Source organism: Uloborus diversus, chromosome 10 (assembly GCF_026930045.1).
Source record: "Uloborus diversus isolate 005 chromosome 10, Udiv.v.3.1, whole genome shotgun sequence".
Taxonomy (NCBI): domain Eukaryota; kingdom Metazoa; phylum Arthropoda; class Arachnida; order Araneae; family Uloboridae; genus Uloborus; species Uloborus diversus.
Genome location: NC_072740.1, coordinates 74,254,706 through 74,272,316, shown reverse-complemented (window position 1 = coordinate 74,272,316; position 17,611 = coordinate 74,254,706). Strand labels below are relative to the sequence as shown.

The following is a 17,611-nucleotide window of genomic DNA, read 5'->3' as shown; positions in this document are numbered from 1 at the left end:
AGCTTATCTTCTACACAGTCTAGTAGCCAGCATTCTCTCAGCTCATCTTCTGGACAGCCAAGTATGCAGCTTTCTCCTAACTCATCCTCCAGATCTAATAGCTGATAGCATCCCATACTAGTTCTTGTTCAGCTATTTTAATTCATCTATCTCTCTTTCATCAGCTGTCATTATTTTGTTAGTAAAACAAAGATATTTTTAAATAAATATTCTATATCATCATAATAATGTTTCATGCCTTTTGATATTTATGCATCTTTATCTTTAATTAATATCACACTATAAAAAGCAACTAGAATGAAAAAGCAATAGAATACTCTTTTTGCTTGAGCATTGGAAGACTGGATTTATTAATCTGTTTGGACCATAAAAAAATTACAAAAATTGCAGAAGTCTTTTGGTTTAATTGAAACAAAAATGCTGATGGTTCATTCCTGGCCATAACTTTCCATAGGTGGGCATGAACACATGAGGTTAGTATCACCATAAACATCATCAATGCGACTGACAGTAGGCCAAAGCTTGGTTTCAGGACACACAAAAGTCTGAAATAGAAAATTAACTTTGGTCAGGCAAAAATACCTCAAATTTACATAAAAAATACCTCAAAATTGAAAATATGATCTTACAAAAAAAAAAAAAAAACTATTTGGCAATTGGCTATTTCAAATTTTGCTTCTGGCATATAGGAAAAAAATGTGCGCATACGTTTTCCTAGGCATTGCCACATCCGAAGAGAGGCCATGTCAGACAAGTCCCAAACTAAAAGTTTGACCCTCAGGAGGGCCCAGGTTGGAATCAGAGTAAAAAATGTTATAAGTTATATGGGGAAGGGAGTCCCGGAAACCAAACTGACAAGTGGCCTGCCTTGGCTCTCGGGTGCCTTGGGCATTGCTATTTAAATTTAGCCCATTTAAAATTCTGTTAATTATACACAGTGTGTATGTCTTTTGTGTGTGTATATGTAAATTTTGGTAGGGCCACTTGTTACTATAACAACAAAAAATGACATGAAACAAAAGTAATTTAGTTATCTTTCTCAATTAACTGATTTTAGACATTAATAACATCTAATACAAATTCCTTGAAGCTTGAGATTTGCAAAAAATATCGTATTTTAAATCGTAAAATATTCAAGGTTCACAATACAATGCAGAATCATACAATTCCTGCAATATTTTCCAAAATCCTACTCAAACAAAAATCCATCTGCAGGTAAGTTCCCCTTAAAATGTATATGACGGTAGAAAATCTCCCCTTGGATTTTTCCCAAATGTGAACTCAGATATCTGAAATAAATAGTGATAGTAATTAAGCATTCTTTATAATAAATGAGAATTGCAGACACATACTCATGTTGTATGCCACTTCATCTGAAAACTTACTTTTGTATTGAAAAATAGGTTACTCATAATCCTGAAATACGTGTTAACATTCTACAGTTCTAATTACTTTTTTTTGCATTTTATGCTTATTTTAAACTTGTTTAAAATTAATGTGAATTCCGAGTAATGTAAAAAAAATTCTTTGGAAAATGAAAGCATAGGAGTGAGAAGTATTTGAAGCAATTTACTTATCCTTATTATTTTTAGTGACAGGCTTTGCATTTTTTTTTTGTTTCAGTGTCATTTTTGAATAATCACTAAATAGAAAAATATTTAGCACTTATATATTTTAAGTAATGTTAATGTATAATGACTTCATACAATTATATTATATAGGGTTCAATACTGTTATCTTTTACTTGAGAATCTCCACCCTAAACTATTTAGGTCAATCAGCACAATAACGATCTATTTTACTCCCTCCCCGATCCAGCCTAGAATTTTGGCTTGAAAAACTTGACAACGGTAATAACTAACTTTTTTACCAGCGGTGGTTCGAGGCTGACAAAGGTCAGGGGCCAGAATCTCTGAAGCCAGAGAAAACAAAAATTGAAGAAATCTAATTCCATATATATATACACACACATATACAGGTATAGGACAAAATAATAGGAACACAGTTAAAATCAAGTCTTTCTTCGATCGTCCAATAAACGACTGCCACGTGTTGCAACAGTTTGCCCCCAGTAGTGGTAGGGATGGTACCAATCAAGCATTTGGCAGTGTGAGGTTTGCATCGAAAAACTCTTCATTGGCAAAGCGTGATTATGTCTATAATAAGCATGTGTGCGTGAAGGGGGTTGGGGGGAAAGGATGAGAGGTGGTAGCTAGGGGCAAGAACAAGAGCAAAAGGGGATTGGTTTACCATTTTCTTAAACATTTTTGAAGCCTGTTTTGAGGTATTACATTACTTTTTAAAGTATTTCCTTGAGCTTGTTTCAAAATTTTACTCTATTATGAAATGTTGAATAAAATTTTTCTTTCTAATAAAAACCCTTATTACTTCAAGCTAAATTAGTTTTAGAAAAAGAGAAATTAACAGACACATGTTGAGAGACCTGTTCCATTCAGAGACAGAAATAAAAGCAATGTCTTACTGCAGGGAATGCTGCTTTTTCTCTTGAATATGGTAAGTTCCAGTTGGAGGAGCAAACAACTCTTTGTGTGTGTGGAGCCATTTTCAACACGTTGATTTCTGGATCTGAAACACCGTTTTCTATGTCTCTAATTTCTTGACGGATATCTGCAAAATAATCATCACTGTATCATTAGGAAATAGTGCAACAAATATATAAAAATTAGTTCCATTTATAAAATTTAGAACATATTCATAAAATACTTGCTTATCATTGCTTCGCAAAACCGGTCAAGCTCATCTTTGTCCTCAGACTCAGTTGGTTCAATCATCAATGAACCTGCTACAGGCCATGATACTGTAGGGGCATGGAATCCTAAACAGAAAACACTTATATATTTAAATATTAGAAGCAAACAAGCTTATAAGAGACATCTCTAAAATTATAAACTGTTTGCTATAAGTAGAAATAACCAGGGGTGCAGAAAATATTTTTAACACCAACATTTCCCCCAATCTATATGAAAATTTCCCCAAAATTCAACAATATGCTTTATGTTTCAGATAAAAAATCATTCTATTACTATAGATAGAGATAATTTTGGAAAAAAAAAGCAATTGCATCTTTAAAACTAATAGAATGAACTAGTAGCTTGTAGAACTCCATATCTAAAAGGTAAATTAAGTAAATACATGCAAGATTTAATTAAAATCTCATATCTAATATTTATTATTAGATGCAAATTATTATCCAACAAATAGTTGATGAAAATATAAAGAGTGGTGATGCAAAAGAAAATGCATTCAAAAGACACTTGCAGAAAAAAAAAATTGGAAAGAAAAATCGAATCTGCAAAATTTCCCCAGATGGTTCAAATTTCCCCCGATCCTAGATCGCCAGATTCGACATATTCTGCACTTGTGGAAATAGCCTCACTCCAGCTCCAGAATTTTTGCCCTATCACTACTCACTGTAATCTCTCACACTACAGAGCTATAAGTATTTTGGATACTTTCAAAAATCAACGTTTTTTTGAATGCTGTAAATTTCAAATTATATTTACTTGCTATATAGATTTATTCTATAGATTTTCGTTAAAGCATCATATAGATGTAAGTTTCTTTAAATACCAATTTCCTTTGATTGTTTTTGGTACATTAAGAAGCACGGTTTTCTGAAAAACTTGAGCAAGCTTTCATAAAACCAGACAGCATATTAGAAAAATATCAGATAATTAAAAAAAAAAAAAAAAAAGAAGTTGAAAATTTGATAAAATATGAACATTTTAGGGATGTGAGGAAAAATCAAACTGTATCGGAAAAACTGCTGTTTTATCTCGGTTAGTCTGCACAAATCAGTTTTGTCCCAGGAAAAAGTCTTTTTGTCAAAGCTATGCATATCACCTTTTCGCAGTTTGATGTTACCATGGGGTTATGGGAGGAAAGACACACCTGCAGATAAAATTATTTTATTTTGAAAGCAAATGTATCATCAAATAAAAAAATGAGACTTTATTTGTTTAATATTCTCCAACGAAAAAAGAAAAAAAAAACCATAAAGTAACAATAAAAAATTCAAATTAAAAAAAATAAAATATGTATCACAAATTGCTAGTGAACTGCTTGTTTGATACTGGCATTTTCTAAAAGAGAGTTTTTCTGATACAAAGTAGAAATTAGGGAAATTCAATTCAAATACTAAACAGCTTAAAAAGTTCATGAAAATCATTTTAAACTTCAAAATTGATCAAAATTATGTAAACTAAAAAACATTAAGAAGTAATTTCAAATGATTTATTAAAATTGATTTCTATGTATCTGTAGTTTGTTTCAAAATCTATTTCGATTCAGGAATTTCTAAAAAGTAATTTTAAGAAAAATAATGATAAGGAAAAATAATCATTAAAATAAATTTAATAGGCCACTTTAAAGTAGCATCTGTTCAAATAACATCAAATTTCCACAATAGTTCAAACATTTTTAGGATGCAAAAGGACGGAAATCCCAAAGCACTGCATGCAATTTTTCGCAAAGTATTTGTCCAATATTGACATGCTTCCAAAGCATAGTTTTTTCTTCCACTGATAAAGGTAGAAATTAAGAAAATTGAACTCAAATATTAGGGATCTTCTTTGAAAAAATTGAAAATAATCTTAATCTTCAAAATATCAAAATTTTGTAGAGCAAAAAATATTAAGAGAAGTAATTTCTCGGGCTAGACATATTCAACTTAAAAAATATGGCTTCCCAATGCATACTAGGTCTGTATTACAATGGGGAATGGAAAAATAAGAAATATAAAGATTAAAAAAATAATACTAGAGAACAGCATTTCATTCTTAGATTGGTGATCTTTTTAAATAACTTATGGCCAAGGAGTCCAAAAATGAGCTCAGTTTCAGTTAGCCCCATCAAATATTAAAGCTATGTGAGGATTAAAACAACCATTTCACAAATACGACATTTTAAAAAAATGTAGGACAAAGGAAATAAGTAAGCATAACAATTACATACATCGCATATACAATACAAAAGAAAAAACCTTTACGGGTTACTGATAAACATAGAATAATTTATCTTCCTTTATTTTCCCCCATAGCAATTTATGTTATTAAAGTATGTGTGCATCTCTGTCTGCTGGTATCGCTGGACTCATGTCTTTCAGACTGATACAACACCTTTGGGTACAGAACTTTCTGGGGCAACCCATTCCACCTGGTCTCGGTCCTCTAAACCTTTATGTGCCGGAGATAAATATGGAAAACTAAACCCTGAAAATCATTATCACCCCAGTCGGTCAAATTCAGGGACAAAAAAGGTAATTTGGCAAGAAATTACCAGATTGAGTTAAGCAAGGATTTTGGGCAGTCTTTAGTTCCTCATTTAAGTGTACACGTTGCACTAAGAAATACTAAAATATATTAGGCACTTAGACAGCATAAAAATTGTGCACTAATTAAAACTGCTGTTAATGAGAGAATGGCAGTGGTGAAATCAGTTTAACTGTTGCAGATATGCATTCTATATGCATAGCTATTCTTTTAAATTACTGTTATAGTATCAATAATTGAAATTGACAATTATTTTTCAGTACTCTAAAGGGGGAAAATAGTTTATTAAATTAAGAGTTCACAAATAACAAAAACTCAAGAGTTAGTTGGTAAAATACTAATTTTTGTGTCTTCCTCTGCTTCAACATTGTTGAAATTTAGACAGAAAATGTTCAACTTTAAACAAAGAGAACTGAACGCAAACACTTATAAACAATTAGAGAAAAAAAAATGCATTGAATTATCAAGATCAAGTAGTAGTTGATAAAACTGTTTTCTTAAAAGGGAGATTCACAGAAAAAAGCCCAACTGATTAAACAGGGAATGTTTTTAAAAATATTAATCTTGATTTTTCTATACCTATCAACTCTAAAGTCAATTAAAATCAGTACGAAATGCCCACAAACACACATTAAAACTTTTTCTTACGAAACTAAATACACAATGAATGATCAGTCAGTACGGGAACTGCAGCATGTGCACTGTGCAATAGCAAAACCAAAACAACCGAAGGTAAGGTGAGTTTTCTTGCAAGAAAAAATAATTGCAGCCATTACTAAAAACAAAGTTCTGTAAAAAAAAAGAAAGAAAAGTCATCAGCAGCATATATCAGCCCCACTAGTATCCATGTAGAAACTCCAAACTGCAGTTAGACGGCGAGTCTTTCCTAAAATGCTGTCATCAAAGCCAACACAGCATGAGCACATATCAACATCATGCAATTTTAGACCATGGAGCAGCAGAAATTGAACTGAAAAGAGGAGCATTTGGCATGTCTGTTTATTGCAACAATTGAAAAAAATATCAGCTTGTTAAGTACAGTTCCACCTTTTTGTTAAGAGTATGTTCTAAAACCTAGAGAATATCATTAATAAAGTACTGCTTTAATAAAACTAGAGGTCTAAATTGCACAAACTACATATTAATCACTATGTGGTACTTACCATAATCTTGAAGTCTTTTGGCAATATCCATTGCTTCAATATTTGCTGTATTTTTAAGCCCCCTGACATCAATTATAAATTCATGAGCAACCATACCTAAAAACATTCTTCAAATTTTATATAAATGAAAATCATAATTCAAAATGATTTTAAGTCAGATTAAAACAATGTTTTCAAATTAAATGATGTAATTCATATTAAATATGAGTGTTCAATTATTTCTAACAGGCTTACATTTCAAGAAGTCAACAACGACTCTATCAGTCTGAAGAAGATTCAAGATGCTTAGAGAATATATTATAGCTGTTACATTTCTAAAAGCAGGTTTGCCCAATCCCCCTAAGGGCAAGAACACCCCTCCCCCCCCCAAAGTAAATAATGCCCTTCAAAATCCCTCCTGAAAATTTCAATGGCACAGTTTGCGCTATGACCCCTCCATCCCCTCCCTAGGTTGGCACCCTTGCTAAAAGCATGCTGTAAGAAGTTCCTCACAAAACATAGGTGTGGGTATGCATGTGTTATTGAAAGTAAATGTGAGATAATCGGGAATACCCACACGAAAGTCAATTTCGAAGTAAACAACCAGACTATAAATGAACAAATAGGATCTTAACTGTTTTATGAAAAGCAATGATTTATCCAAAATATTCGTAAAGTTGACAAAACTGCAATGTGGTATTACAGCAAAAAGAATTATAAAACAGTCAATGCTCTTTGGACAACCTACCATTGCTATGACCTTTCCATTATAGTGACCGATGCATAAAGGTCCACTTGCTATTCCATAGATAAAATATGTTTTAAACACCCATGAGAGCGTTATAACTGAAGATTTTATTCTCGTTGCTACAACAGTTCTGTTATAGCGACCAATGCGTGAAATTCCGTTTGCTATTCCATAGATAAAATATGTTTTAAACATCCATTAGAGCATACAAACTGAAGATTTTATTCCAATATATCTTCCAAAGTTAAGATTCAATATTTTTCAAGTTTTCAAGATTATCAATGCAAAAATTAATGTTTAACAATTATGTTTTTAAAGGTAAAATATTTCCTTTGAAAGATGTTACTTGATGGTGAAATTATCAAAAAAATGATGAGAACTTACGACACTTATGATAGACATTCTAAATTAACAGTTTTTGAAAAAGTAGAAAATGGAAAGAATCTACATTGTCTAAATAAGAGGGAAGTTTTTGAAAAACCTCAAACAAGGGAGAAGCAAACCATGATCTCTTATTTAAAAAATAACTAATTTCTGTCAGTTATTTGAAATGTATGTTTTTATTACATGTATTGTTTTGAAGTTATTTGTGATTGATGGATAGTACTGACTCATGAAAATAAAAAAGGGGAAAATTGCAATTAGTTAACATTTTGTTATTTTCTTGATTCTCTTCTGCCTTAAAGCTGAAAAAATAATTGCAAGAAAGAGAAGTAGCTCAACTCGTCAAAGCTTCTGGGTGTGGAAGGGTTTTTGAAAACATATGCCTCAATGAAATAAATCAAATCAAAAGAAGAATATGATCCTTTTGAGGCAGCTTTTGCTAAAGATTAAAGCTCCATGATATCTTCTTCAGATCCTCTACTTGTTTCGACACAATGATACATAGCATAAGCTAAAAAATTATTTAGCATGAGAAAACCCGTTAATTTCTTTTTAAAAAGCCACAATTTTTCCACTTTTTTTTCTTTTTCTTTACAAATTTTAGACTTTGCAAATTTCCAAAAACCATGATATAATAGGAACAAAATAAAGGCCATTCTCAGAAACAGTGCTACAAAATACAGAAGAATCCAGGACAAAAAAATTGGGAAACATGACATAAACTGAATTTTGCAAGGTAGCATGATTAGAAAAGTGTTGATTGAACGCCACAAACATATGTGACTTTAAACCACCAACATAAATTTGCGAAAAAGTCCACTAGTTTACTCAAACGAACTATGCAGCCATACTTGATTACTTCTATTTATGCTGCTTTGCATGTTTCAATAAAAAATTAAAGTTTTAAGACTACATATTGAGCCATGACAAAGAAATGAATTTTCGAAATGATTAATAAATAAAAACCCATTGAAGTTTATTTTTTAAAAACGCAAAAATTAATTAAAATTTTTTTGCATTTATTGAGAGCTATAACAGCTATTTTTTCTCAACTTTTTAGTGCAGGAAAAGAAAAAAATATTGAAAAATCTTACCAGCTTTGCCGTGATATAATATTTTATAGTGGTTTTGTAGTTTCTTACACATGTAGTTAGCATTTAGAATTGCAACTTCTGTAGCTGATTTCAGACCTTTTGATCCCATCATTTTAATGTATGCCCACGAAATTGGAAGGATAGCCGAAGACCCCCATGGAGCAGCACTTACGACTCCAAAAGATTTTGCTTCAGTGCCAAGAGATTCAAGAGGATTTATTATAGGATGCGAAGGCAGAAAGGGAGCCAAATGAGATTTCCTAAAAGGGAAAGTACAATATGTATTATAAAATATAAGTCACGATGTTCTTTAATCTAATCACAGCATCAGTCACAATGATTTGACAATCAAGTTCTGTTCTAGCTAATACAGGAATAGGAGGAAAAACTTTACTTTGGGCTGACTGGAAAGAAACAAAGAGTAGTTGTGAGGGGAAAACATTCTAAATGGAGTGATGTTTTAAGCAGGGTTCCTCAGGGTTCAGTTTTAGGGCCTCTCTTGTTTATTATTTTTATGAATGACATCAATGAGAATATTTCTGGAAGCATGAATTGTTTTGCTAATGATGTAAAAGTTATAGGGATTGTAGAAAATGAAGAACAGGTAAAACAGCTTCAAGAGGATTTAAATTATATTACTAAGTGGTCAAATAAGTGGGGTATGGCAGTTAATGTAGGGAAATGTGAAGTGCTACACTTAGGTCATGGAAATAAGCGTATGAGTTATCGTTTACAGGGTTCAATCTCGTCCCCCCATCCCAGGGTTCTTTAGTGAGGTAGAAAATGTTACTGATTCGGGTATCTTAATAAATCAGGACTTCAAGTTTAGTCAACAGTGCACCATTGCAAGTAACAAAGCCAACAGAATGCTTGGGTTTATCAATACATCTATTTCAAACAAATCTAAGAAGGTTCTTCTGCCTTGATATTGGAGTTTAACCCCATTATTGGAGTTGGACCCCATTTGGAATATGCTGCGCAGTTTCGGTCGCCTTATCTGAGGAAAGATATTTCTGCATTGGAAAGGGTTCAAAGAAGGGAAACTAGACTAGTAAGGGGACTTTCAGATTTAGACTATGATACCAGACTTAATAGGCTTAATATGTATAGCCTGGAGCAAAGGAGGATCAGAGGGGACATGATTCAGTTGTTTAAATTTATCAAAATAAATGATGTTAATGGATGAAATTTTTGTATGGAAAGCAGAACGAGAGGTCATTGTTTTAAGCTATTCAAATCTCGGGCTAAACTGAAAATAAGGAAAAACTACTACTTTAGTAGGGTTGTGGGCACTTGGAGCAGCTTACCAGAAGAGGTGGTAATGACCAAGGGGGTGGATAGTTTAAAGAGGGCCATTGATCTTCATTGGGGACTAATAAATTGACTAGGACCAGCCTAGCTGGGCCAAGAGCCTGTTGCTGATCACATTTGTATTGTATTTGTTAACCTCTACTGGAAATTAAAAAAAATCTTATTAACAATGTAGATAAACATTATAGAGTTTGAATATAAGTTGAATACAGTGCTTGAATTTGTTAAATTAAATCATTAAACCATTTACAATTCACCAGGCCATTTTCACCACATGTAATGCTGTGCCCCCCCCCCCAAAATAACCTTCTCAAAAAAAAAAAAAAGTACAAAAATTAGGTCATTCTTTTCACACAGCTTATTTATAATTTTTTTGCTATTTTTAAAGTAACAAGTTGTCCAAATAATGCAAGATATTTAAGTAGCTGTATGATGCGCTAAGGTGTGCCAAAATATTTGATTTTTTAGTTATTTTTGTTACTATTTTAAAGAGTGAGTGATACATGGGAGTAAGAGACAAACATGAGGGTGTAAAAGGATGAGAATAGCAGCTATGTGTATTTAGCTCGATCAATAACTTTTCTGGTATTTCCCTTCTGTTTCTTTTATGGGAAAGTAAAAAGTACTGGTCATATCCATGCAATCAACTGACAGAATAAAGAAAGTAAAATCATTCTTTATGGTTTTCTATGATGAGAATAATGATAATGAATAATCCAATGGTATAAATGAACCAGATTATGTATAATTATACTCACACTCCAATGGGACCCATTCCTGGTCCACCACCACCATGAGGAATGCAAAAAGTTTTGTGCAAATTTATATGCGATACATCAGAGCCATAATCGCCTGGTCGACAAAGACCTACTTGAGCATTCATATTAGCCCCATCTAAGTACACTTGGCCACCAAACGAATGCACCAGCTCACAAATTTCTCTGTAAATATATAAGTTCTGATTACACAGGGAAGAAAAGTAGTAAGTTTAAGGTATATGCATATGATTTAACTTATTGGTATGTATTCTGCATCAAGTTAAATTACCCATAAAGTTGAGATGTGTTTATTCAAATACTTAATTGCAATGCAGTATCAAACATTATAAGCCTCTTACTAAAAAATCAGTTACTATATATCCAAAATCTGATTAGGAAACTAAAAATCATTTATGTTATGATTTTCAATATATGATTTTTACTTTTATTTTTGTTTGTTACTTCGTGATCATCTTAGTCTTAGAATCTATTTTAGGGACCTAAAGTAAAGGCATTTCATAAGCTGTTGTTAGTATCTTGATGTGGAATATTTGCTTTTTTTTTTAAATAATTAAAACAGCTAGCTTTCACCAAAACTTAAATGCACTTATTTTTCTAGAATAAGAAATTTCTACCACACAAATATCAAGTTGTTGCTTCTATAGACTTTTCTTTTAGAGTAAAAGAAATAAGAAAAAAATTCACTAGGAGGAGATACACAAAAACTAAAATCTGTGAATCTTTACTAAGTACACTAAAATTTGTCTTTGTAAATTCCATTTTTCTTAATATAACTCAGATTATGCACAAAAATGCATTCACCTCACACTTTCTTCAAAAATGCCATTAGTCGATGGATAGGTAATCATCATGCAGCCAACAGTATCTTTGAAGTCTTTCAATTTTTCCTTCAGATGATCCATGTCTATATCTCCAGAAGGCATGACATTAATTGGCTTCACAGACATGCCAGCCATCTGAGCACTCGCTGGATTTGTTCCATGGGCAGATGTAGGAATCAAGCATACCTATTGTATACAAAATGCAGATTGATCAAGGTCATAACTATTTTCTATAGAAAATGTTCATTTCTATATAAAGTCATGACAACATCTATAACCATAGATTTTTTTTTAAAGAAAAGCATCTAAATGATGACTTTCCTCATAGGATTTGTGTGTGTGTGTTTTAATTTTAAGCTGCATGTTCAGTATAATCAAACCCACAAAAGTTTCTGACCAGGTAGCCATATGAATAAATCAATAACAAAAAGTTTAAATAGGTGGTGATAGAAAGAGCATGCAGAGACTTTTTTTAAGCAAAAATTATTTGCCCTCATACGACCATTATTGAGATATAAAGTATTAAAATCCGCTTAAATTTTAAGAAAAGTGCAAATTTTCAGACTTGGCAAGAAAAAAGGTACACATGTGACTTCACTGCCAGCAGTGGCAGGACAATCATCTGCAAAGCATAAGAAAGATGTCTTCCAATACTTCCTAAAAATCACTAAATTTGGCAACTTTTCTGAAATTTTGGCAGAATTTAAGCCCTTATACTTTGAGAGCAGGGACTGGAGAGCAAATAAGTTATGCATCCAGAAACGTGTTTTACTATGCTGTTTTGATTGTTATGTATTTGATTTTTTTCATTATTACAGTATTGTATGGTTTTCTGGTGAGAAATAGTACAATGATACCAAATGCTTGAAACAATATCATTTTATTTCACTCTTTGCTTTCATGGAGGAAATTAATATTTGAGAAACAACTTGGGAGACAATGAGCCAAACAAGAAGAAGGAAAAAATAAGATATTGAAACTGGCAGATAATTACATTAGATATAAATTTAATATTTATCATGAGTAGTAAAATTTGCAGAAGATCTTAGGAAATTTCGAAGAGATTTTAGAGGTTTAGTTATAAATCCTGTTGGTGTTAAGATCTGGTGGGTAATATGACCCACTAATCACTATGGCATCAATTTTTCAGAAATTCATTAAATAATCACATCAGCTTTCAATTATCAAGAAGTCAGATGCCCCTATAGAGAAAATGTGCCAGCCATCATCTTTGAGTTGCCTATGGGATACTTGTTCCTAATTATTTCATCAACTATCATTGGTAATCTTCTTAAATTAAGTGACTGACTTGAGTCTTTATTGACTTCCACATCAAGTTTTTGTGTAGAATTAATTGGTGATGTTTGTTTTGTATAAATTTGATTTAAGAATATTTCACAGGAATCAATTTTGATGATTGTAGTAAGTGAAATTGCAGTCAACAAAGAAATGTATGTGGTAGGAGTGTATGACAAGAAGATGAAATGAAAAACATGACTAAATAAATGCCTTGTTCACAAAACATTTATGAGGAGTGAGTGGAGTCAACAAATACAATTTGCTTGTCTTAAGGGTGAATGTAGATTTTCATTTTCGCAATTTATCCTTACTTTTCTCCTACACACATTTGTATAAGAGTGAATTGTTTAGCTTGATGTTACCCCATTTATCTACCATTATTTTTAAAGAATACTTTAGTTTTTAAATATATAATAAACAAATTTATGTTATTGAGTGCTATGAAAGTAATGTTATATAAAAATTTCAAAGTATGTTTATCTTGTTGGACAGAATCTGTGTTATATAGCAGCTCCTACAATTTAGCCCATAGTCTTAGACCAAAATCATACTACAGGAAGCTGTGTTAAGTGTTTGTATCAAGAAAAGTTTTTTCCCAAATAGGCAGAAAACAGGACAAAAAAGTTTTGAAAAATATTTTGGATTTCATCAAAAACGGTGACAACAATAATTGCCAAACATTAGTTGAGCCATAACACCCGCAGGTATCTTACCAATAATGTTAAGATTAATTGCATAAAGTCATGACAACAGTTTGAATTATCATAATCAAATATCACAATATAGAGCAGAATATATTAAACAACTCATGATAAAGTACATGATAGCCTATGTTTCAATGCTAATTAGAAACATCTTTGAACATTGTATAAAATATCACATTCACGGCTGTATTAAATATGGAAATGCAACACATCATGAATGAGCATAATGTTAAATTGAAAGTAATTTTAAGTGAACATGATTTCCCACTCATGGGCTCTTAAAGGCTTAAAAGTACAATTAAAATATTTTTTACTGTTCTTTTTTCTTGTTCTGTAGCCTTTAAATATGACATTATGGTTCTGAGACCTGCATATTCCCCTTGGGCACCACTGAAAGAAAAAAAAAAGGTTAAAAATAAATCCTTATGAAACATAAACAATTTGTAACAAAATTAACTTCATAGGAGGAACATATTTGCTTCTTGAAATGAAGCAAAACAAGAAGTTAAGTTATCAGACATGCTAGATGTCTTTTTAAGATGGTCTTGCATAATATATATTCATGTTAGATCAGAGGAAAACCAGACTCCAACAGATGGGGAAGAGTTACGACATTAACCGAAAGTGGAATAACTGTGTTTGGGTGCTGGAAAGGGCATCATTAAAATTATTGTATTTTCATTTGCAAAATAATGGCAGATAACTGAGAGCCGCACCATGTTTAAACATTTACGCTGCATGGAAATCCTTACTTATTAGCCAAAATAAAAATAGTAACATTTATAGCTGAAACTTCTTTTTAATTACAGTAACTATATCTTTCTAAAAATTTTAAAATACAACAAACACATTAAAATTTTTACATTTCAAATTGATTATATGCAGCATTTTCTGTACATTTTAAAATATTTTTAAAATTTTGAAAATTTAGACTATGTACGCCTTGACAATAAACATTGTGGTAATGCAATTATAATCTGATGGGAGTAACATGTAATGATTATGACAGGATGAAATGTTTTAAATTTAATCTATCTTGCCAGGACATTTTTTACCACAGTTCTTGGCAGGAATTATTGAGGCAATTCAATGAAAACTCAATGGGAGTAACATTTAATTAGCAAAAAAATATGCAAGATTCCCATATTGGTGTGCAAGTCTTCATACAATCTCACAGTAATTTATTTTGCCATCTAGAATTCCTCATTTTTTTACAACCAATCTTTCACAATATAAAAAATATTGCCCTGATTGTTAAATATAGTTCTAGTTTAATTCATGTTATTCTCTGTTGATCTCTTTTTTTTTTTTTTTTTGCAATTCACAGTTAAAATTACTCTGCATCTTTAATGCAATTTTGAAGAAGAAACTTTCAATCAAATAAAATAAATTAAAGCTACAAATAAGCACCCCATAGCCAGAGCTAACTCAAAATTGCAAGCAAATACCTAACAGCTCAGTTACAGCATCCAGATATTGCTCGTTCTGATAAGCTAAAATATTTATAACTATCAGTGCAATGATTTACTCTGCATCAACATGAGGATACTTTCAGCAGCTCAGTAATGGCTATTCAAGATTGATGAGCTCAAAGCAAGAACAAAACTGTAACATATTGCTGTAACTGAGTTGTTTATGATTTGTTTGTAGAAATAGATCTGTTGCAGCATCTATATTAACTGAGATTTTTTTCGCAGTTCAAAGTGAAAACTTGCTTGAATTACAAAATGAAGTCAAGAGTTTTTGAATAAGCGTTTCATCATTGATCGACAGACCAACTGACATACACATCTTACAACTTATTTTCAAATTTCTTATTTTCCAATAATTTTTGAGCTATTTAATTTAATGGTGACTCAAAAATCTAAAGATACATGAAATATACTCTGATGTTTTTTTTTCTTTTACTCTTACCTAACAATGAAAACAGTGTGAAAAAAACCGGAAAATTTTGGGAAAAAACAGAAAAACGTTTTTTTCCTGAGGGGTTTATTTCTGATTCGGAAAAATTGAATTTTTTCAATTTTTCAGGAAGTTTTAACTGAAAATTTCAGCAAAAAGTAATAAAATTAGTAGATCTCATACTTAAATTCTGATGCTATTTCCTTCTCCCCCACACCCTCCTTGTATGTTAAAATACGTTCTAACTTTGATAATGCAAGTTGTTATATGATAATAAAATTTGCATGCATAGATCAAAAAACATATAATACCTTTTGGCCAAAAAATGAAATGTTTTCCACAAAATTATCTCAATAATATCAATTATACATTTATTTATTTATTAGAGTGTCCTAAAAAAATGAAACTTGGTTTTTCAAGTCACACATCCTCTTATATTTTTCCTTTTAGAACAAAACAACTGTAAAAAAAGTTTCATATAATTTAAACAATGGCTATCCGCGCACGTGCTTGCGCCTGAAAGTGTAAATCAGCCCTGTGTACTAGGACGAATAAGATTTTTTTTTTTGGAAGTTCGAAATTTTATGTTGATAAAAAAACGTTGCCTCAATAGCTCCACAATGTACCACAAAAATATCTATCCAAATTGAACACATTTTCAAATCAACTTTTACAAATGAATAATAAAAAAAAATAATATATTTAAAATGAAAAATTTAACTTAAAATTGAAAATATCCATATTTTGAGTACCATGTGGGAGACTTAAATAAATGTCGCAAGAGAGCAATAATTGCTATTTAAGGCTATTATCGACTCTATTGTTTATATTTTTTATCTTGATAATTTATAAAAATTTACCTTATATTTTAAAAAATATATAGAGAAATTAAATCAATTTTTTGAGGAAAATTATAAATTTTAGGCCTGCTCAAAAACTAAATATTTTTTGATTTGGATAAATATTTTTGTGGTACATGTGCGGCTATAGGCAACGTTTTATTAAGATGAAGTTTCCAACTTCTAAAAAAATATTTTTTCGATTTGGTCTAGTACACAGTGGCGGTTTACACTCTCAGGCGCATGTCGGCACGTGTTGCCACTGTTCACATTGTATGAAACTTTTCCTTTTTTTGACCTAAAAGGAAAAAAATATAAAAGAATGCAACTTGAAAAATCGACTTTCGTTTTTTTTTTTGGGGGGGGGGGGACACTCTAATATCTATTTTATTATTAATTTTCACATTCCACTGAACAAAACCCAATTAACTTTTACATAGTACAAAACAAAACTTAAACTTAAAGAGTTTTGTAAAAATACAGAATTTAATTATTATAAATTATAATATAAAACATTATATTATAAAACAAAAAGGCTCCTTTTTTCTAATGATACTTACCTTTATGTATATTTCTGTCAAGCAGAAAAAGAAGATGCCTGGATTGCATATGTTTTTTAATGCTTAACCCTTTATATGTTCCAAGAAAAATTAAGAAACCCTATTTTTATTCATAAAAGAATCAAATTTTCCTTATTCTTTTCCAGAAAATAAGTTTTTCTTCCACCCCTTCAAAATTTCCAGAAATTTTACATCTCTACTCTTACCAAAAAGAAGGGTAAGAAATGAACAGAAGTAAGGTATCTTACCTGTTTGGTTGAAATGAGATTTTATCATAACCAGTGATCTCACATAAGTCTTTTTCTAGTTCTTCAAAAAGTTGTTGATAGCCTTGTGCTTGTTGCAATGGAACAAAGGGATGAATATTAACAATTTGGGGCCAGGAACAAGGCTAAAAGTAACATATTAACATATTATTCAAATATTTACTCATGTTAGTAAGAGAGCAGCAATGAAATATTTGGTATGCATCAACTAACAGTAAAATATAACATATGAGCCACATCAAATTGCAATGAATGAACATTAGAAATTTGTTTTTTAGTTGAATAATTACATTTAAAAAAAAACTGGGTATTGTATTTGAGTGATGAAGCTAATTTAAAATCTTTACTGCAACAAGAAATATTACTATTTTAAAAAAGACCAAAACAAAGCCACATGCACCAGAAATGGAAGAGATGAATGTATATTATATATGTATATATACACACACATACATATTACATATATGTATA

At 31.2% G+C, this 17,611-nt stretch overlaps 1 protein-coding gene across 1 annotated transcript in view; it reads right to left on the bottom strand.

Moving 5' to 3' along the window:
* Positions 1–331: 331 nt before the first annotated feature.
* The window catches only part of LOC129231052 (glycine dehydrogenase (decarboxylating), mitochondrial-like), an 84,622-nt gene continuing 67,342 nt past the window's right edge, over positions 332–17,611 (bottom strand). Inside the window, exons 15-23 of the mRNA XM_054865300.1 lie at positions 17,123–17,265; positions 13,888–13,963; positions 11,551–11,756; positions 10,729–10,911; positions 8,660–8,919; positions 6,455–6,550; positions 2,729–2,836; positions 2,483–2,628; positions 332–545 (exon numbers count right to left, since the gene is read on the bottom strand). Coding sequence (XP_054721275.1) covers positions 429–545; positions 2,483–2,628; positions 2,729–2,836; positions 6,455–6,550; positions 8,660–8,919; positions 10,729–10,911; positions 11,551–11,756; positions 13,888–13,963; positions 17,123–17,265 — 1,335 coding nt within the window. The 3' untranslated portion in view covers positions 332–428. The remainder of the gene's footprint in view (positions 546–2,482; positions 2,629–2,728; positions 2,837–6,454; positions 6,551–8,659; positions 8,920–10,728; positions 10,912–11,550; positions 11,757–13,887; positions 13,964–17,122; positions 17,266–17,611) is intronic.